This window comes from Balearica regulorum, chromosome W (genome assembly GCF_011004875.1).
Source record: "Balearica regulorum gibbericeps isolate bBalReg1 chromosome W, bBalReg1.pri, whole genome shotgun sequence".
NCBI classification, from domain to species: Eukaryota; Metazoa; Chordata; class Aves; order Gruiformes; family Gruidae; genus Balearica; species Balearica regulorum.
Window position 1 is genome coordinate 14990551 of NC_046219.1, and position 23042 is coordinate 15013592.

Below are 23042 nucleotides of genomic sequence, written 5' to 3' on the forward strand. Positions count from 1 at the left end.
TGGTGAAGCCATGCTGGCTGTCTCGAATCACCTCCCTGTCCTCCATGTGCCTTAACATAGCTTCCATGATCTTCCCAGGCACAGAGGTGAGTTCCCAGGGTCCACCTTTCTACTCTTTTTAAAAATGGGTGCAATTTTAAATTTTTTTTTACAAAAGCTTGTGTTGAGGGCTGATTCTCAATAGATCGCAGCGAGGGAGCAGCTCTCCTATGTACGAAACCCTGACCCAGAATCAGGCCATCTACGAATGATTTAGTGCTGGGTGCCCCATGATCATGTGGTATGCAACGGGGAAGAGGCAGCGCCGCATCTGTCCACCCCTCCGGTTCCGACCGCAAGCAGCGCTTTGCACCTGGCCCACCCCGTGTGGGGCAGGCAGCCAGCTGTCACGAGCCTACCGAGGCGCCGGCGGCACTGCCGTGTTGCTATGTCTAGGCGAGATTCTGACTTAGAGGCGTTCAGTCATAAGCCCGCAGATGGTAGCCTCGCGCCAGTGGCTCCTCAGCCAAATGCATGCACCAGGGGTCCGAACCTGCGGTTCCTCTTGTACTGAACAGGATTACTATTGCAACAACACATCATCAGTAGGGCAAAACTAACCTGTCCCACAACGGTCTAATAGACAGGACACAGTTTACCGGAAGCCAAAACTAAGCTGCCCAGATGGGTGCTTAGCTCCAAGACAGGCTGGATCCACCCAAGAGCTAGAGGAACACAGGCCTAAGGCTGCTGGAATATGCCAAAAGTTTCTGTATGTGTGACTTGAAAAAATGCTTTGAATTACAGTTATGAACAGATTTTTAGGAAGACTGGAGAAAACTTTTGATCAAAACCAAGTTTAAACAGACTGTTTTCAGTGTTAAATTACAAAATTATCTTAACGCAAAACTGATTTTAAAAAAAGAAAACCCAAAATACCGAGTTACCCTCAGTGGCATGTCTGGTGTACTATTGCCTCTGCCTATCACCTGTGTAGAAATCTGTAGTTAACTAATGAAATAGTCTAAACTGATGTCTGTTTATTTTATGCAAGATTTTTGAGGTGAATAGGAAAATATTTTGGATTTTGTGGTAAATATTTATCCATAAGAAATAAGATTTGTTGGTTAAAATGTTGTACTAGAGGACTGCAGTAGGTTAACCTTGGTGCCCGCCAAGCCACTCTATTACTCCCTCTCCTCAACAGGAAAGGGGGAGAAAATAAGGTGATGGGTCACCTCTCACTCATGGGTTGAGATAAGGACAGGGAGATGGCTTACCAGTTACAATCATGGGCAAAACAGACTCGACTTGGAGAAAATTAATTTAATTTATTGCCAATTAATTGTAACAGTAGGATGGTAAAAACACTTTCCACCACCACCACCCCTTCTTCCCAGGCTCAACTTCACTCCCTCATTCCTGACTCTTCTATCTCCTACCTCCACCCCCAAGCAGCACACAGGGGATGGGGAATGGGGGTTGCAGTTAGTTCATAACACTTCATCTCTGTCACGCCTTCCTCTTCACACTTTTCCCCTGCTCCTGCATGGAGTCCCTTCCACAGGCTGCAGTTATTCATAGAATCATAGAATCATAGAATGGTAAATTTTATTCTAATTTACTTTTCTGCTATATAATGCTCTACCTTTATGCAATTTAAACTTTAGTGTTAACTAGTTTCACACTTTCTCTTTTGTTCGATTATGGGATATCACACACCACACAATATTGCTTTACTTAAATTGAAAACACTGGGGTGCTTTTCTATATTAATTTACTGTTTTTACCAGGAAAATAGGTGAGCATGAGAATGGTTCGCTTGGTTTTATGTTTTTGAAAACAAGCAAACAAAAAAAACCCCACATAAATCAAAACCTTATATTAGCACTGTTCATATCTTGTCCTGTTGAAATCGTTCTGAAACATTCTCCAGCAGTTTACAGCAATGTTCAACTATAAATGCTGTACTTCTTATTATTGAAAGAAGTTTTCTGTTTGATAGGTTGACAACTTGAGCATAGAGCAGAATATACAAATAATATTTACTTATGGTTTGGGGCCAAGCATAATTTTGAGGTCTTTGAACAAGAATTAACAGATTCTCAGTATGATTTCAGTAAAAGATATGGGGGAGTAAATTGAAGGATAGAACCTAACAGGCAAACCGTAAGGAGGTGCTGCGTCTAGAAACTGAGTTTATATCGGAGATGAGATGAAATTTGTAAATGAGGGTAACGTCCTTAGGTAACGCCTGGTCATATTACTGTGGCCAGACTGGTCAACACTGTGAGTCACAATGGGGAGAGGCCATGAATGATAAGCCCCGAGAGGGCTTGGTTCTGGAGTCTGGATTTCTACAACCCTTGAGGTATTTAGATGAAAACATTTTTCATAGCTATCTCAAAGGAATGCTTTCGGTTAGCTTAAAGCTTAGGTTTGATGGAGAAATTGAAGTGAAATCCCATGTCCCTATTAGCCACGAAGTCAAATTAGACTATTGGTTTGTTTTGAGGCCAAACTTGTCCATTACAACATTTGAATTAAAGTTTAAAATTGTAAGCAACTGCAATGTTGTAACTTAAAAAGGCAAAAGTAAGTTTGACTACAGTCTTTAAGTTCATATGCTGGTTCTTGTTGTGCCATAGTCAGCTTCTCCTGCTTTAAAAATTAATTTAATTGCTTGTAGAGCAAAACCATCAAGAACACCTCAGGTGAAGTTGCACAGGAATAATATTAATCACTCATACAAAAAGACTTCAAACCTGTCAAAGAAGCAGAAGGCTTTCAAATATCAGACTTTTCAAAAGTACTCATCTGTGACAGTACTCATGGGTCTTGGGGAAAACAAAGCCTTTTTGAAACTCCCCATTGCAATAAACAAACTGAAACTTCCTTCTAACCTAGGTGTGCTGTAACCCTGTTACCAATGATGGCAGCGGATGTAACATTGTAAAAAGGTTAACTTGTTTATGGCAGTAATTAAAATATTTTCTAGAATATGGATTTAACCATATATGTCGACATACTGCAAATATACATGGGAAACTGTAATTTGAACTTCCATTCAATAAAAAGTAAAAATCTATCTTCTTGTCTGGCAAATTTAACTCTTCCTTAAAGGCGAAGGAGCAGGTGCTTAGCTCCAAGACAGGCTGGATCCACCCAAGAGCTAGAGGAACACAGGCCTAAGGCTGCTGGAATATGCCAAAAGTTTCTGTATGTGTGACTTGAAAAAATGCTTTGAATTACAGTTATGAACAGATTTCATACTGAAAAACAAAACGTTTAAAAAGTTTTTCACTGATGTTAATAAGGAACGTAGTTTAGCAGTGAGGTGGAAGGACCATCTTCAAGACAAAGAGGAGTTTTAGAAGTCTTACCTCCATGTTTGCCTCCAAAATGTTTTGTTCTGAAAGTGAAAACTTGAAAAATCAAGACAGCTTTAGAAGTAAGTTCTTTTTCGTGAGTTGAAAAAAACTCATGGAATAATATCGCTTCAGTCATTTCAAAGTGGTAGGAGAGCCCAAGACAGAAGGGAAATGTTCAGTCCATATGTTCCATTCAGTTCGCAACACGTGAACGCTTTCAGCTGCTAACAACAAAGGGCAAGGCTGTATACTCTGAAAGCCCAGGAAAATATCGTTCCATCTTCTCGAGAAGATGGCCAAGTTATAAATAATTTAACGCGCTAACATCCATGCAAAGTTGTGAAAGTGAGGTTTCTCTTTAATCTCCTTCTCCTAAAAAGACTATTTCGATGTATTTTTATTTACATTTACCAGAAACCAAAATGTTCACAAAGACTAGTAGCCTATTTGTAGCACACACATTACAGTCTTAAATTCATCTCTCTCTACCCCATTAAGCAGGATGCATTTTATGCTGCGAGCTATTTGCACTACTATTTTTCCTTGTGTCGTTCATGTTCCACTCTATGATGTTCCATACTTCGGCTCCAGTTAAAAACACAGTGCTGGTAGTGTGATTCTGTTAGATCAATACACTGAGAAAAATAATTAACATCACATCTGACACCCTACCTCCTGACACCCTGCCCATTGACCGACATTGGCAGTGTAGGCAGGGTGCCGCTCGCATTATTCATGTAAGGTATGATTCTCTCAAATCACACTACCATTGGTGGAGCCAAGGCGCGGTGCGACTCTTACTGGCATTCAGAAGGCATTTGCACGATTGGCTGTTGCTGCCAGATGACCCATACATCAAATTTTGCTGGCAGTCCACCAGGGCCATGGCATCGCTTATGATCCTGTGTTTGCTATCGGTGATTGGGTGAGTCACCGTATGGGTGCACTGTTGCTCATCTTTCCAACTGCCTCAATAAAGTTTTGGTTTATAACATGTTGTCAGACTCCATTACTGGTGTACCACACCACATTATTGGTGTCGCGGACAGGATGGAGTCCTTCTGACAAGTACTGGACACTTCAGGAAAGGAGCAAGTTTGGAGATCGTCCCAATGGGAGGATTGGATCCAAGATAATTGGACAGATCCCCAGGCTGTTGGGGATGAATTTGAACAATGGCGTAAGGCCAGACGTTGTAAGGTGGGGAAAAGGCAAAGGTTGCTTAATCGGCCTCCTGACTTGTGCCCTTGATGCTGCTTGGGCTGAAATCACTGGGCTGCGCAGCGCCTTCAAATGGGCAGGATAAGATAAGCAAGGGACTGAGAGGGATGAGCATAAGCTAGCCCCCTTGGCCCAGTGGGCCTTCGAGGCCCAGAGCAATTGTCCCAGTACAACAGTCCAAGTTGGGGCCACCGTCTACCCCAGGACGATGATAAGGATGATAATTGGGACAGGGACAGCAATGGTCCCGGACCAGACCCTGACCCCCTTCCCAACACTACAGGGGAAGACATCCCTGCCCTTCCTTTACCTGCCTCGAACGCTCGCGGGGTACAAGCCTATACCAGGGAACAGTTCTGCTCCCTGGGCGACCAGTTTCATAAAACGCTAGGAGGAGGCTGGGTGGAGTGATTCGGGAGGCTCTGGCGCACTGAGGCAGCTCTAACTCACCTCAATGATGGGGACTGTGGGACACAGGGGCTCTGCTTGCCCTGGCTGCAGGACTGGGTGCTGTGGCAATGGCTCCTGTGCCCCACGGTCAGATGCAGAGGGGCCGCCTCTGGCAGTTCCTGCTGGAAAGGGGGTTTACCCACCCGCCAACAAATTGATAAATTGCCAAACAATGTCTTTGTACAGCTTCTGAATGGCCATCAGCAGGTGGCCCCTGCCCCCTCCCCCTTCCCTCTGAGCCTTGCAGTGCTTCACCTTCAGCCGTTCCTTCCTCTCTCAAAGGTGCTGCCTGAGAACTGGTGGGCAGGTGCCCACCACCAGATGGAGATATGCCTCCTAGTTCTGTTTCCAGGCAGACGTTTTTGCGTACACTATGTCCTAGCCCCGATTAGACGTTGTTGTGAATGACTGGCACTCGGTCAACTTTGTTGTGGGCACCAGGGCCCAAATCTCGTCATTGGAACCACAGGCTGCCCCTTTGGGCTGTCCTAGAAGTGATTTTTGTATTTCAGGAAGTGATAATGTCCATGATGAGCCCGGAGCCACTGACTCAGCCCAACTACTGGGCCACCCAGAATGATCTGTGTACTGGTTTTGGCTGGGATAGAGTTAATTTTCTTCATAGCAGCTCATATGGTGCTATGTTTTGGATTTGTGACCAAAACAGTGTTGATAACATAGGGATGTTTTAGTTATTGCTGAACAGTGCTTGTACAGCATCAAGGCCTGTTCTGCTTCTCGCACTGCCCTGCCAGTGAGTAGGCTGAGGTGCACAAGAAGCTGGGGGAAGGAGGAGGGGAGGGGGACGTTCAGCGCTATGACATTTCTCTTCCCGAGTAACTGTTAACACGTGATGAAGCCCTGCTCTCCTGGAAACGGCTAAACATTTGCCCGTCAAAGGGAAATAGTGAATGAATTCCTTATTTTGCTTTGCTTGCATGCACAGCTTTTGCTTTACCTATTAAACTGTCTTTATCTCAACCACAACAATCTGGAAAAATCTTCCTGCTATATTGCTGTTTATTGTAGTTGTTTTACTTGTACTACTCTCGGTTATTCCGAGCAAGGCCCTCTCTTGAATATGCTGTGGATACTGTTCTTAGGGACAGTCCATGAGGGCCTTGCTGGTTGGGATCCTAACTTGTTAATTCTCACATCTCAGGCACTGGCGAATGTCAGAAAGGGAACTGATTGCTGGATTTGTACACAACATCCTGCATCTGGGCACCAAGGGGTTCCCGTGGTGGGAACATTGGTATTGGTGGAATTGTGGGGCCACGCACCTAAAACTTTTGTCAGATATCACTCTATTCAGGCTAATCTCTCAATCAATGCCTACCCACAGCAGCCTTGGTAAAGAACGGATCAGGATTCTACGTTCTCCAGGACTTTATCTGCCTCCGGAGGGCAGACTTTGGCTGGTTTAGGAGACTAGATGACAGAGTCCCTTGGGAGGCAGTCCTGAAGGGCAAAAGAGTCCAGGAAGGCTGGACATTCTTCAAGAAGGAAATCTTAACGGCGCAAGAGCAGGCCGTCCCTATGTGCCGAAAGGCGAGCCGACAGGGAAGAAGACCGGCCTGGCTGAACAGAGAGCTTTTGCTAGAACTCAGGGAAAAAAAGAGTTTCTGATCTTTAGAAGAAAGGGCAGGAAACTCAGGAGGACTACAAATATCTCGTGAGGTTACGCAGGGAGAAAATTAGAAGGGCCAAAGCCCAGCTAGAACATAACCGGGCTACTGTCGTAAAAGGCAGTAAAAAATGTTTCTATAAATACATTAGCAGCAAAAGGAGGGCTAAGGAGAATCTCCATCCTTTACTGGATGCGAGGGGAAACATAGTGACAAAGGCTGAGGAAAAGGCTTGAGGTACTTAATGCTCTCTTTGCCTCAGTCTTTAATAGTAAGACCAGTTGTGCTCCGGGTACCCAGCCCCCTGAGCTGGAAGACAGGAATGGGGAGCAGAATAAAGCCCCCATAATCCAAGGGGAAATGGTTAGCGACCTGCTACACCACTGAGACACACACACACAGGTCTATGGGGCCGGATGGGATCCACCCAAGGGTACCGCGGGAGCTGGCGGAAGTGCTCACTGAGCCACTTTCCATCATTTATCAGCAGTCCTGGCTAACCGAGGAGGTCCCAGTTGACTGGAGGTTAGCAAATGTGACACCCATCTACAAGAAGGGCCAGATGGAGCATCCGGGGAACTACAGGCCTGTCCGTCTGACCTCAGTGCCAGTTATGGAGCAGCTCATCTCGAGTGCCATCACACAGCACGTACAGGACCACTAAGTGATCAGGCCCGGTCAGCATGGGTTTATGAAAGGCAGGTCCTGCCTCACTAACCCGATCTCCTTCTATGACAAGGTGACCCGCTTAGCGGATGAGGGAAAGGCTGCGGATGTTGTTTACCTGGGCTTTAGTAAAGCCTTTGACACCGGTTCCCACAGCATTCTCCTGGAGGAACTGGCTGCTCATGGCTTGGACGGGCGTACTCTTTGCTGGGTAAAAAACTGGCTGGATGGCCAGGCCCAAAGAGTTGTGGTGAATGGAGTTAAGTCCAGTTGGCAGCCGGTCACAAGGGGTGCTCCCCAGGGCGCAGTATTGGGTCCGGTTCTGTGTAATATCTTTATCAGTGATCTGGACGAGGGGATCGAGTGCACCCTCGGTAAGTTTGCAGGCGACACCAAATTGGGCGGGAGTGTTGATCTGCTTGAGGGTAGGAAGGCTCTGCAGAGGGGTCTGGACAGGCTGGATCGATGGGCCGAGGCCAACTGTATGAGGTTCAACAGTGCTAAAAGTGCCGAGTCCTGCACTTGGGTCACAACAACCCCATGCAACGCTACAGGCTTGGGGAAGAGTGAATGGAAAGCTGCCCAGCGGAAAAGGACCTGGGGGTGCTGGTTGGATACTGTTTGACGGCTTTCTGAACATGAGCCAGCAGTGTGCCCAGGTGGCCAAGGAGGCCAACAGCATCCTGACTTGTATCGGAAATAGTGTGGTCAGCAGGTCTAGGGAAGTGATTGTCCCCCTCGACTCGGCATTGGTGAGGCCACACCGTGAACACCGTGTTCACTTTTGGGCCCCTCACTACAAGACAGACATGGAGGTGCTGGAGCATGTCCAAAGAAGGCCAACAAAGCTGGTAAAGGATCTAGTGAACAAGTCTTATGAGGAGCGGCTGAGGGAACTGTGATTGTTTAGTCTGGCGAAAAGGAGGCTGAGGGGAGAGCTTATCGCTGTCTGCAACTACCTGAAAGGAGGTTGTAGCGAGTTGGGTGTCAGTCTCTTTTCCCAATTAACAAGTGATAGGATGAGAGGAAATGGCCTCAAGTTGTGCCAGGGGAGGTTTAGACTGGATATTATGAAAAACGTCTTCACCGAAGGGGTTGTCAAGCCCTGAAACAGACTGCCCAGGGAAGTGGTTGAGTCACCATCCCTGGAGGTATTTAAAAGACGTATAGATGTGGCGCTTAGGGACGTGGTTTAGTGGTGGACTTGGCAGTGCTAGGTTAACGGTTGGACTCGATGATCTTAAAGGTCTTTTCCAACCTAACGTATTTTATGATTCTGTGATCCTGTTTTCGCTATTGGTGATTGGGTGAGTCGCTTTATGGGGGAATTGTTGCTCATCGTTCTTACTTCCTCAATAAAGCTTTGTTTTGTAACAGGTTGTCAGAGTCCATTACTGTTCAGACCACAACATCAAAGATATATGTCTTACAAAACAAAATGACAACATTCTGATACCCGCTAAGTTAAAAGAATACAAAAATAAACAGAATACAAAAATAAATGACAAGATGTATTCACTACATAGCAACTGAAAATTTCTTCTTTTTAACAGATGTACTTTTTAAGGAGATGGCTGATGATATAAATAACGTAATGAGATTTCTTTCCAACTGGATTCAGCAAGGGGAAATCATGCCTGACCAATCTGATAGCCTTCTATGATGGCATGACTGGCTGGGTAGATGAGGGGAGAGCAGTAGATGTTGTCTACCTTGACTTCAGTAAGGCTTTTGACACTGTGTCCCATAACGTCTTTATAGGCAAGCTTAGGAAGTGTGGGTTAGATGAGGGGACAGTGAGGTGGGTTGAGAACTGGTTGAATGGCAGAGCTCAGAGGGTTGTGACAAGCGGCGCAGAGTCTAGTTGGAGACCTGTAACTAGCAGTGCCCAGGGAGATGTGTTTTACCTTACTATGTCAACCTGTCTCTTAAACAATGAAATCAACATATATACACAGTCATGAAGAACATTAAAATGCTTTCTGGTTTTCATCTAACTTTTATAAATGAATGTTAAAAACTTGCATAGAACAGTGGTGGCGAATAACTCATGTAAGATTGATGAATAATGGGAATAGTCTTCATGAAAGAAAAAAAACCAAAATATTAAATTCCCCCCTACTTTGTAAAACTGTATACAAAACATTGTGTACTACTGCATTTTGCCTGCTTAGTTCATACATTACCACCCATGAGTTTCTTATTTCTGTTATTCTTTGAAATAGAAATACAGGTAGAAAATATAAGTCAATAAAAATCCTATACTTTAAATCAATGGAATCAAGTTTACTACTTTAGGGTCTGTTCTAGCAAAGAACCTATGAATTTTGTTTTAATTCTCACTGTTTATTTTTATGACTCTGCTTCACAACACTAACTAAGTAAATAGCTACAATAAGAACATCGCTCCGCTGACCCTCCATGGAGGAGATCAGTTTGTGTCTTAGTATTTGAGGATTAGCCTCTTAATCCCTCTAGAACTTCTCATTTCATTACATGTAGTTGCATACAACTGCTGGTACACATTTGAAAAATATCCAGGACTGGACAAGCCAGTCTACTTTGAAAATGTCTTAAAAGAACTAACAACTTTGAGTTTTGCTGTTTAGCATGAAGTATTAAATCTATCATTATACTTTACTGGTCCAACCATTTTAATATCCAAATAACTATGTAAAAACTGACACATTTCTACTGAAGCTCTCTACAAACTTGTGCTCCTCCAAGATCAGGAGAAATGCATCCCAACAAAGAGGAAGTGAGGCAAAAATGCCCGGAGGTCTGCATGGATGAACAAGGAGCTCCTGGACAAACTCAAATGCAAAAAGGAAGCCTATGGAGGGTGGAAGTAAGGGCAGGTAGCCTGGGAGGAATACAGAGAAAGTGTTTGAGCAGTCAGGGATCAGGTTAGGAAAACTAAAGCCCTGATAGAATTAAATCTGTCCAGGGATGTCAAGGGCAACAAGAAAAGCTTCTATAGGTACGTCAGTGATAAAAGGAAGACTAGGGAAAATGTGGGCCCTCTGGGAAGGAAATGGGAGATCTGGTTACCTGGGATACGGAGAAGGCTGAGGTACTAAACAACAAGTTTTTGCCTCTGTCTTCACCAGCAAGTGCTCCAGACACACTCCCCAAGTCGCAGAAGGCAAAGGCAGGTACGGGGAGAATGAAGAACTGCTCACTGTAGGAGAAGATCCCTGACGAGATGCATCCGCGGGTCCTCGAGGGAACTGGCGGATGCAGTTGCTAAGCCACTATCCATCATATTTGAGAAGTTGTGGCAGTCCAGTGAAGTTCCCACTGACTGGAAAAGGGGAAACATAACCCCCATTTTTAAAAAGGGAAAAAAGGAAGACCCAGGGAACTACAGGCCGGTCAGTCTCACCTCTGTGCCCGGCAAGATCATGGAGGAAATCCTCCTGGAAACCATGCTCAGGCAGATGGAAAATAAGGAGGTGATTGGTGACAGCCAACAGGGCTTCACTAAGGGCAAATCGTGCCTGACAAACTTGGTGGCCTTCTATGACAGGGTTACAGCGTTGGTGGACAAGGGAAGAGCAACTGACATCATCTACCTGGACTTGTGCACAGCATTTGACACTGTCCCGCACGACATCCTTGTCTCTAAATTGGAGAGACATGGATTTGATGGATGGATCACTCTGTGGATAAGGAATTGGCTGGACAGTTGCACTCGAAGAGTTGCAGTCAATGGCTCGATGTCCAAGGGGAGATGAGTGACGAGTGGCGTTCCTCAGAGGTCGGTATTGGAGCCGGCGCTGTTAAACATCTTTGTTGGCGACATGGATGGTGGGATCGAGTGCACCCTCTGCAAGTATGCTGACAACACCAAGCTGTGTGGAGCAGTTGACATGCTGGAGGGAAGGGATGCCATCCGGAGGGACCTTGAGAGGCTGGAGAGGTGGGCCCGTGCGAACCGCATGAAGTTCAACAAGGCCAAGTGCAAGGTCCTGCACATGGGTCAGTGCAGTCCCAAGCACAACTACAGGCTGGGCGGAGAATGGATTGAGAGCAGCCCTGAGGAGGACTTGGGGGTGCTGGTGGACGAGAAGCTCAACATGAGCTGGCAATGTGTGCTTGCAGCCCAGAAAGACAACTGTATCCTGGGCTGCATGAAAAGAAGCATGGCCAGCAGGTTGAGGGAGGTGATTTTCCCCCTCTACTCCACTCTTGTAAGACCCCACCTGGAGTACTGCGTCCAGCTCTGGCATCCCCAGTACAAGAAAGACATTGAGCTGCTGGAGAGAGTCCAGAGGAGGGCCATGAAGATGATCAGAGGGCTGGAGCACCTCTCCTATGAAGACAGGCTGAGAGAGTTGGGGTTGTTCAGCATCCAATAAATTGGGAGAGGACATAGCCAGGGCAGCTGACCCAAACCGACCAAAGGGATATTCCATAGCATATGACATCATGTTCCGTATATAACTAGGAGGTGGGCCGGGAGGCGGGACAGCTCGAGGTCTTGCGGAGCATCGACTTCGAGTGGTGAGAAATTGTGCTGTTCATCACTTGTTTTGTATATTCTTTTATTATTGTTATTGTTGGTTTATGTCCTATTAAACTGTGTTTAGCTCAACACACGAGTTTTGGGGTTTTTTTCCATTTTCAGTTCTTTCCCCCATCCCACCTGAGTGAGTGTGGTTCGTTGAGCTGCTGGCCGGGTTAAACCATGACAGTTTTTGGTGCCCAACGTGGAGCACGAAGGGGTGAGATAACAACAGATCCGACCAAAGCCTTTTAAAACTAATTAGTTGTAAGCACTCATTATATTAGTTTAATAGTTGCTGGACACAATGTTGTATTATTTGTTCACATGTTTGTGTCATGTAAGTCCTTACTTGTATTTCCTATGGTGCTGTTTATCTTCTCTGGGAGGTGGATGAGAATGTTCCTTTTGCTGCACTGTGTACTACTCGCTTATGATAAGATAACATTATTGGCCATGAGAATGATTTGCTCTGTTTATTCAGCATTTCTGTCACTTTTGTACCTCGGGCGCTATCTCCCAGGAATTATTATTAATCGCACTCTCTACCTTTTTTCTGCGGAGAACCAATCTATGGGGGAGACAGAAGGGAATACCTTCACCTTCACCTTCCCTTTCTCCTTCAGGATACTTACAACAGCTCTTGAGAATTTTGAATATCCTTGGGATGTTCAGACCAGCATGTTCCTATTGCTATGTCTCTTGAATGTGTTTCAGGTCTTGTTCAGGGTTAAACAACTATTTAAAAATATCACCCAGAGATCTGCCACGAAGTTGCATAGTTATGAGTGGCAGGGTGTGTGGGATAGTATGGGAAAATGCCTAGAAAAGTGCGCACCTCCAGTGTTTTGGAACTTCATCCCTGAACAAATACGGAATACTGAAAAGCTAGTAGAATATTTGGAAAAAGTATGCTGTCACCCCGGTAATTCCAGAGAAACACAAATCATTGCAATGTGCTGGGGGGCCTGACCCATGCCTACTGAGCTCTGTTCAACACTATTCAGAACCCTGAAAGAGAAGACAAGGTCTCTGGATCTGATGACCAAACGAAAGGCACTGCGGCTACTCCAACCCCTGCCACAAACACTGCAGTCACTCCAACCCCACCAACAGGGACTGTGGCCACTCCAACCCCAGCGGCAGACACCGCGGCCACTCCAACCTCGGCGACAGGCACCGCAGCCACTCCAACCTTGGAGACGAGCACTGCGGCTGAATCAAAAAACCAACCCTTGCTGGTATCAGTTGTCCCTATACAGAAGAAGAAACACACAAAAAAATCAGTTCGCTTAGTAAGGGATGACAATGAACCAGGGTCATCACGAGAACAGGAGGAAGAGGCAGAACCAGAGGTAATCACCCCATCCCTGTCCCTGAGTGAGCTGCGAGATATGCGAAAAGATTTCAGCCATTTTCCAGGCAAGCACAACATTACCTGGCTGCTCCAATGCTGGGATAATGGGGTCAGTAGCCTGGAATTAGAGGGTAGGGAAGTCAATCAGTTGGAATCTCTGTCCAGGGAAGGGGGCATTGACAAGGCAATTGGGAAAAAGACACAAGCCCTCAGCCCCTGGAGGTGACTTCTGTCAAGTGAGAGGGAAGCCTTCAGTGAAGATGATGTCGTTCAGGCAAGTGGACCACCATGGAGAGAGGTATCCAGTACCTGAAGGAATTAGCTGTGCAGGGGATGGTTTATCATGACCCTGACAATGCGCAGTTACCCACAGATCCTGATGAAGTCCAATGCACATGACCCACATGGTGGAAGTTTGTACTGGAGCGCACCATCATCATATGCCAACTCATTGGCAGTGATGGACTGGGAAGACAAAGTGGCAGCAACAGTGCATGAAGTGGCTGGCTGACTTGGGCAATAGGAAGAAAGCCTCTCTTCCTCCCTCGTCTCAACTGTAGAGAAACTATCCCAGAAGGTCCAGCCACTCAAAGAGAATACGTCCTATTCCCCACCTGCATGGACCAGTATCTCAACTATTAGGAGTAAGCATTCCTCTGCTCAAGAGAGAGGATATAGAGGGTATACACCACAAGGCATCCCGTGGTTTTACCTGTGTGGCCATGGAGAGGACATGAGGAAGTGGTATGGAAAACCTTCCTCGAACATAGAGGCAGGAGCACGTTAGCTACAAGGCAAAACAATCACAGAAGGGGATTCTTCCAGGAAAAATGCCACTCTGATTTCCAGCGGGTAGTTCCCCAGACCGAGAGGATGGCTTACTTGTACTTATGATCCTCTTGAAGGGACTTTTAAGTCATTTTTACAAGAAGTGAGTAACAAATACAATGAGCAGGATCAGAGGGGGCCTGCCTCCAGCCAGGTGGAGGAAAGGGACAGCCGGGTTTAATGGACTGTATGGATTCGATGGCCTGGCACATCAGACCCACAAGAGTATAAGACTCTAGTGGACACCGGTGCACAGTGTACCCCAATGCCATCAAACGCCCGGAAGAAGAACCATTTCAAATGGGACCCTGAGCAACGACAAGCCTCTGAACAAATTAAACAGGAAATTGCTCATGCAGTAGCCCTTGGGCCAGTCCAGGCAGGACAAGATGTAAAAAATGTGCTCTACACTGCAGCTGGGGAGAATGGCCCTACCTGGAGTCTCTGGCAGAAAGCACTAGGGGAGACTCGAGGTAAATCCCTGGGGTTTTGGAGTTGGGGATACAGAGGATCCAAGGCCCACTATACTCCAACTGAAAAAGAGATATTGGCAGCCTATGAAGGGGTTCAAGCTGCTTCAGAGGTGGTTGGTACCGAAGCATGGCTTCTCTTAGCTCCCTGACTGCCGGTCAGCTTAGCTCCCTGACTGTGTCCAGCTCTGGTGTCCCCAGTACAAGAAAGACATTGAGCTGCTGGAGAGAGTCCAGAGGAGGGCCATGAAGATGATCAGAGGGCTGGAGCACCTCTCCTATGAAGACAGGCTGAGACAGTTGGGGTTGTTCAGCCTGGAGAAGAGAAGGCTCTGGGGAGACCTTATTGCAGCCTTCCAGGACCTAAAGGGGGCCTACAGTAAAGCTGGAGAGGGATTGTTTGTCAGGGAGTGTAGTGACAGGATGAGGGGTAATGGTTTTAAAATAAAAGAGGATAAATTTAGATTAGATATTAGGAAAAAATTCTTTACTGTGAGGGTGGTGAGGCACTGGAACAGGCTGCCCAGACAAGTTGTGGATGGCCCCTCCCTGAAAGTGTTCAAGGCCAGGTTTGATGGGGCTTTGGGCAACGTGGTCTAGCGGAGGGTGTCCCCACCCAGCAGGGGGGTAGAACGAGATGATCTTTGAGGTCCCTTCCAACCCAAACCATTCCATGATTCTATGATTGTATGAAAAGATATAATTTGAAAGGATAAATTAGTGCTTCTGGAACTTTATGACATCAGTGTTTTGTGCTAGGACAGAAAAATCCCCATGTGCTCTTTAAACAGTTTCCAGTAACACAAATGAGACGTAACTATTTAATAATGTCCCTTTAAATTATTGCCTTTCTAAAAAAGTCAGATTTGCACTGCTGCATATCTTAGTAGTATGTCCTCTATGCTCTTGGTGCAGAGGTACAGTAACCAGGTTCACATATTGGAGACTACATCTGAGGCTTTTCAGAGGACTGCAACAAGCAATTGTATAACTGGGTCCCCTACAAATTTATTCTTTTAAAGCTCTCCTGCTTTCATGAATACCACTATAGCATGTGATGATTCACACTGCTTCTTTGTACTCTTCTTTTTTTTTCCCGAAAGTCACAAAATAAATCCAATATTTTTGGTGATGTGGGAGGGAAAAAGAGGCTAATTCGGGTTTCAACATCTCTTTAGATTTCCTATTATGGTGGTTATGGTTTTGTTATGGATTTCCCCCACCCCAGCAAATTGATGATCAGCTTATCCATTCTGCTTTTTGTGTAAAACAACTAAGGGCAGATGAAATGCTCATATTTTCAAGTCCTTTTTCCTATTGGCAGAAACTAGTCAGGGTTCTGAGAAAATATTTTCAGAGTAGTAACTTCTGAATATGAATTTTTTTCTGAGATATATGGTTCAATACATCTTTCTGAATATGTGTAATATTCTCACATTCAACATTTACTATCAGCTTAATCTTTCATGAATAAAATCATAGTGAAGAAAATTTGATATTTTTGGCTCCCTATCAAATTAATTCTTCTGTATTTTTGCTGTAAAGTAGAACTCAAATCGCTTTGTTTCTGTCATTGTTCATAACTTTCACTATTGCATAACAAATCATTCAGAGTATCTAGAAGTAGTCTAATTATTTCTTGTGTGGATTTATTTAAAAAAGAACACCTTGAATAATAACTATGAAGAAAAGAATACATTCATTGTGTGAATAGTGATATTCAATGATTTGTTAAATTGCAAGGAGTACATTGCTATCATCCCCTTAGGCTATTTTACCAGTAGCTAACTGTAACCAACTAGGTGCTTGGAAGTAATCAAATACACAAAAAACTTAATTTCCTGCAGCAATCTTTTTCCCAGACATCTGGGGAGCCCAAGCTGCCTGGTGCACTGAATTCATGGAATGTGCAACTCCTGGACCCAAACAGTCTATCACACATTGGTATATTATCCCTCTCTTTTTGAAGTGTCTCTTATGAAAGTTAATTAAAACCTCCAGTGCACTGCTGCTTTATACTTGAAAACCACAATTAAGCAATAGCAGAAGAGTTGTGTGTTGTAGTTAACAAGGCCTTATAAGCAATTTTTTTGCAGTTTCAGATCATTTGCTAATTGACTAGGATGTATTTCATGTACTGCAAGCCTATTAACTTGATCAGAAGTTTCAGTCTGGATGGAGGAATTTCAGGTGGAGAGTTTTTTAATTTGTCAGTGTGGGTTTATTTTCTTTTATCTCCAAAGAGTGCCATTTATCCTCCTACCACTTTGAAACTGATAATCAGTAGTTCACTATCACTTGGGAGATTCATGTTTATCTATCCTTTGTAGACATTGCATAGTAATTATCAAGAAATATGTTATAGTTTCAGATAAAATTATAATCTTATATTTCTTATGCATTTTATCATATTATTTATGATTAAATTAACCAGAATTGAATAACTGAAAATTTTGAATTATTGGTGATTCAATGTATGAAAGCCAAGCAAATTTATATGAAAATCATAATAATCATGCTGTCCTTTTGTAGAATTTACTTGAAGCTATGAAAATGACCAGGAAGGGAGAATGGAGCACTCCTTTATATTTCCTTCCCTCTTTTATGTCGATATTACTCTTTTTTCTGTTGCACTTCTTCCTATCCCACATCCCATTTCTTTTCCCAAATCTTCCTTTCTCTTTTCCTCAGTGGGATTATAGTATCACTGACTGACATTCCTGTTCTTTCTCCCCATCTATAGTTATCTTAATGACTTGGATCGCATAGCAGATTTGGCCTATCTACCAACTCAGCAAGATGTGCTTAGAGTTCGAGTCCCAACAACAGGAATCATTGAATATCCGTTCGACTTACAAAGCGTCATTTTCAGGTAGAAAAAGTTTAGCACCCATTTGCTTTGTTTCTTTTGTTTCCTTTTGCATGAGTAATACCATGTATAGGATATTAGTTAAAAGTAAAAATTATTCAATGTTTTTAAAATTTGAGCTTGTTCATTTTATTTTCATGTTTTTGTCCATATATGATTAGCAGCAGTTGTTAAAGATGTCAAGAGGATGAGAGACAGACTTGTCTTTTTCTGAGGGTAGTTGTTATTGATAGAAAAACTGGAAGTAATTTTTCAATAAAAATGAGTATGTCAGCTTTATTATGAATAATAAATTATGAAATGTAAAGGTACCACTTCTGTACTTAATTTTTAGAGAGAAGTGACATTTTATAAGTTTAATACCACTCCTATAGATAATTTTCCCCACAGCTCATTTTGAGTGCAAATACAATTGCTTAAAGAATAACTATGCAATTAAAATTTCAAGTTAGACACCGGAATGTCTAGTTACATTGAGACACATAATGTATTGGGAGTACACTCTGCCAGCAAATTTGAGGTTTTATTTTGACTGTTAACAACTTCAGTAAATACAGATGGTATTCTATTTACACTCTTAAAATTAGGCAGCCTTGACAAGTTTGGAATTTTGACTCTGCTAATTTCTTTGGAGAAAGGCAGGCCTCCAACTTCATTCTGTGGAAATGTGTTCCTGCTGAATGTACAGGGTATACATTCTAGGATGGTGGCTCAGAATCATGGGAGTTTTTAATATGAGAAATTTGAGGGCTTTGAGACTTGTAATGATTCAAATTCAGAAAGCACATCAGACTAAAAAGCAAATATGATAACCTGTTTACTTAAAACACATTCCATTAGTCTTCGATATGAATGGTACACATTTTAAGAAAAACAAACCAAATTGTGTTTTCAACTAAATTCTTGAATTCAGTGTTCCATACGTGATTATATGTTTATCTTCTAAGGTATTTGTGGAGCTGATGTGGTCATTGTTAATTTTGCAGAATGGTGGATGTAGGAGGCCAACGATCAGAAAGAAGAAAATGGATACATTGCTTTGAAAATGTCACATCTATCATGTTCCTAGTAGCTCTTAGTGAATATGATCAAGTCCTTGTGGAGTCAGACAATGAGGTAAGCAAGCATCAGCATAAATCACCAGTTTTTAAGAAAAAATAATTTCACTAAAAATAATTTTAAATTTTCATAGAATCATGGAATGGTTTGGGTTGGAAGGGACCTCAAAGATCATCTCGTTCTACCCCCCTGCTGGGTGGGGACACCCTCCGCTAGACCACGTTGCCCAAAGCCCCATCAAACCTGGCCTTGAACACTTTCAGGGAGGGGCCATCCACAACTTGTCTGGGCAGCCTGTTCCAGTGCCTCACCACCCTCACAGTAAAGAATTTTTTCCTAATATCTAATCTAAATTTATCCTCTTTTATTTTAAAACCATTACCCCTCATCCTGTCACTACACTCCCTGACAAACAATCCCTCTCCAGCTTTACTGTAGGCCCCCTTTAGGTCCTGGAAGGCTGCAATAAGGTCTCCCCAGAGCCTTCTCTTCTCCAGGCTGAACAACCCCAACTGTCTCAGCCTGTCTTCATAGGAGAGGTGCTCCAGCCCTCTGATCATCTTCATGGCCCTCCTCTGGACTCTCTCCAGCAGCTCAATGTCTTTCTTGTACTGGGGACACCAGAGCTGGACACAGTCAGGGAGCTAAGCTGACCGGCAGTCAGGGAGCTAAGAGAAGCCATGCTTCGGTACCAACCACCTCTGAAGCAGCTTGAACCCCTTCATAGGCTGCCAATATCTCTTTTTCAGTTGGAGTATAGTGGGCCTTGGATCCTCTGTATCCCCAACTCCAAAACCCCAGGGATTTACCTCGAGTCTCCCCTAGTGCTTTCTGCCAGAGACTCCAGGTAGGGCCATTCTCCCCAGCTGCAGTGTAGAGCACATTTTTTACATCTTGTCCTGCCTGGACTGGCCCAAGGGCTACTGCATGAGCAATTTCCTGTTTAATTTGTTCAGAGGCTTGTCGTTGCTCAGGGTCCCATTTGAAATGGTTCTTCTTCCGGGCGTTTGATGGCATTGGGGTACACTGTGCACCGGTGTCCACTAGAGTCTTATACTCTTGTGGGTCTGATGTGCCAGGCCATCGAATCCATACAGTCCATTAAACCCGGCTGTCCCTTTCCTCCACCTGGCTGGAGGCAGGCCCCCTCTGATCCTGCTCATTGTATTTGTTACTCACTTCTTGTAAAAATGACTTAAAAGTCCCTTCAAGAGGATCATAAGTACAAGTAAGCCATCCTCTCGGTCTGGGGAACTACCCGCTGGAAATCAGAGTGGCATTTTTCCTGGAAGAATCCCCTTCTGTGATTGTTTTGCCTTGTAGCTAACGTGCTCCTGCCTCTATGTTCGAGGAAGGTTTTCCATACCACTTCCTCATGTCCTCTCCATGGCCACACAGGTAAAACCACGGGATGCCTTGTGGTGTATACCCTCTATATCCTCTCTCTTGAGCAGAGGAATGCTTACTCCTAATAGTTGAGATACTGGTCCATGCAGGTGGGGAATAGGACGTATTCTCTTTGAGTGGCTGGACCTTCTGGGATAGTTTCTCTACAGTTGAGACGAGGGAGGAAGAGAGGCTTTCTTCCTATTGCCCAAGTCAGCCAGCCACTTCATGCACTGTTGCTGCCACTTTGTCTTCCCAGTCCATCACTGCCAATGAGTTGGCATATGATGATGGTGCGCTCCAGTACAAACTTCCACCATGTGGGTCATGTGCATTGGACTTCATCAGGATCTGTGGGTAACTGCGCATTGTCAGGGTCATGATAAACCATCCCCTGCACAGCTAATTCCTTCAGGTACTGGATACCTCTCTCCATGGTGGTCCACTTGCCTGAACGACATCATCTTCACTGAAGGCTTCCCTCTCACTTGACAGAAGTCACCTCCAGGGGCTGAGGGCTTGTGTCTTTTTCCCAATTGCCTTGTCAATGCCCCCTTCCCTGGACAGAGATTCCAACTGATTGACTTCCCTACCCTCTAATTCCAGGCTACTGACCCCATTATCCCAGCATTGGAGCAGCCAGGTAATGTTGTGCTTGCCTGGAAAATGGCTGAAATCTTTTCGCATATCTCGCAGCTCACTCAGGGACAGGGATGGGGTGATTACCTCTGGTTCTGCCTCTTCCTCCTGTTCTCGTGATGACCCTGGTTCATTGTCATCCCTTACTAAGCGAACTGATTTTTTTGTGTGTTTCTTCTTCTGTATAGGGACAACTGATACCAGCAAGGGTTGATTTTTTGATTCAGCCGCAGTGCTCGTCTCCAAGGTTGGAGTGGCCGCGGTGTCTGCCGCTGGGGTTGGAGTGGCCACAGTCCCTGTTGGTGGGGTTGGAGTGACTGCAGTGTTTGTGGCAGGGGTTGGAGTAGCCGCAGTGCCTTTCGTTTGGTCATCAGATCCAGAGACCTTGTCTTCTCTTTCAGGGTTCTGAATAGTGTTGAACAGAGCTCAGTAGGCATGGGTCAGGCCCCCCAGCACATTGCAATGATTTGTGTTTCTCTGGAATTACCGGGGTGACAGCATACTTTTTCCAAATATTCTACTAGCTTTTCAGTATTCCGTATTTGTTCAGGGATGAAGTTCCAAAACACTGGAGGTGCGCACTTTTCTAGGCATTTTCCCATACTATCCCACACACCCTGCCACTCATAACTATGCAACTTCGTGGCAGATCTCTGGGTGATATTTTTAAATAGTTGTTTAACCCTGAACAAGACCTGAAACACATTCAAGAGACATAGCAATAGGAACATGCTGGTCTGAACATCCCAAGGATATTCAAAATTCTCAAGAGCTGTTGTAAGTATCCTGAAGGAGAAAGGGAAGGTGAAGGTGAAGGTATTCCCTTCTGTCTCCCCCATAGATTGGTTCTCCGCAGAAAAAAGGTAGAGAGTGCGATTAATAATAATTCCTGGGAGATAGCGCCCGAGGTACAAAAGTGACAGAAATGCTGAATAAACAGAGCAAATCATTCTCATGGCCAATAATGTTATCTTATCATAAGCGAGTAGTACACAGTGCAGCAAAAGGAACATTCTCATCCACCTCCCAGAGAAGATAAACAGCACCATAGGAAATACAAGTAAGGACTTACATGACACAAACATGTGAACAAATAATACAACATTGTGTCCAGCAACTATTAAACTAATATAATGAGTGCTTACAACTAATTAGTTTTAAAAGGCTTTGGTCGGATCTGTTGTTATCTCACCCCTTCGTGCTCCACGTTGGGCACCAAAAACTGTCATGGTTTAACCCGGCCAGCAGCTCAACGAACCACACTCACTCAGGTGGGATGGGGGAAAGAACTGAAAATGGAAAAAAACCCCAAAACTCGTGTGTTGAGCTAAACACAGTTTAATAGGACATAAACCAACAATAACAATAATAAAAGAATATACAAAACAAGTGATGAACAGCACAATTTCTCACCACTCGAAGTCGATGCTCCGCAAGACCTCGAGCTGTCCCGCCTCCCGGCCCACCTCCTAGTTATATACGGAACATGATGTCATATGCTATGGAATATCCCTTTGGTCGGTTTGGGTCAGCTGCCCTGGCTATGTCCTCTCCCAATTTATTGGATGCTGAACAACCCCAACTCTCTCAGCCTGTCTTCATAGGAGAGGTGCTCCAGCCCTCTGATCATCTTCATGGCCCTCCTCTGGACTCTCTCCAGCAGCTCAATGTCTTTCTTGTACTGGGGATGCCAGAGCTGGACGCAGTACTCCAGGTGGGGTCTTACAAGAGTGGAGTAGAGGGGGAAAATCACCTCCCTCAACCTGCTGGCCATGCTTCTTTTCATGCAGCCCAGGATACAGTTGTCTTTCTGGGCTGCAAGCACACATTGCCAGCTCATGTTGAGCTTCTCGTCCACCAGCACCCCCAAGTCCTCCTCAGGGCTGCTCTCAATCCATTCTCCGCCCGGCCTGTAGTTGTGCTTGGGACTGCACTGACCCATGTGCAGGACCTTGCACTTGGCCTTGTTGAACTTCATGCGGTTCGCACGGGCCCACCTCTCCAGCCTCTCAAGGTCCCTCCGGATGGCATCCCTTCCCTCCAGCATGTCAACTGCTCCACACAGCTTGGTGTTGTCAGCATACTTGCAGAGGGTGCACTCGATCCCACCATCCATGTCGCCAACAAAGATGTTTAACAGCGCCGGCTCCAATACCGACCTCTGAGGAACGCCACTCGTCACTCATCTCCCCTTGGACATCGAGCCATTGACTGCAACTCTTCGAGTGCAACTGTCCAGCCAATTCCTTATCCACAGAGTGATCCATCCATCAAATCCATGTCTCTCCAATTTAGAGACAAGGATGTCGTGCGGGACAGTGTCAAATGCTGTGCACAAGTCCAGGTAGATGATGTCAGTTGCTCTTCCCTTGTCCACCAACGCTGTAACCCTGTCATAGAAGGCCACCAAGTTTGTCAGGCACGATTTGCCCTTAGTGAAGCCCTGTTGGCTGTCACCAATCACCTCCTTATTTTCCATCTGCCTGAGCATGGTTTCCAGGAGGATTTCCTCCATGATCTTGCCGGGCACAGAGGTGAGACTGACCGGCCTGTAGTTCCCTGGGTCTTCCTTTTTTCCCTTTTTAAAAATGGGGGTTATGTTTCCCCTTTTC

General features: G+C 44.9%; 1 protein-coding gene across 1 annotated transcript in view; it reads left to right on the plus strand.

The window, feature by feature from the left end:
- Window positions 1-23042, plus strand: part of LOC142599187 (guanine nucleotide-binding protein G(q) subunit alpha) — a 225609-nt gene that overhangs the window by 161301 nt on the left and 41266 nt on the right. Inside the window, exons 5-6 of the mRNA XM_075739072.1 lie at window positions 17221-17349; window positions 18333-18462. Coding sequence (XP_075595187.1) covers window positions 17221-17349; window positions 18333-18462 — 259 coding nt within the window. The remainder of the gene's footprint in view (window positions 1-17220; window positions 17350-18332; window positions 18463-23042) is intronic.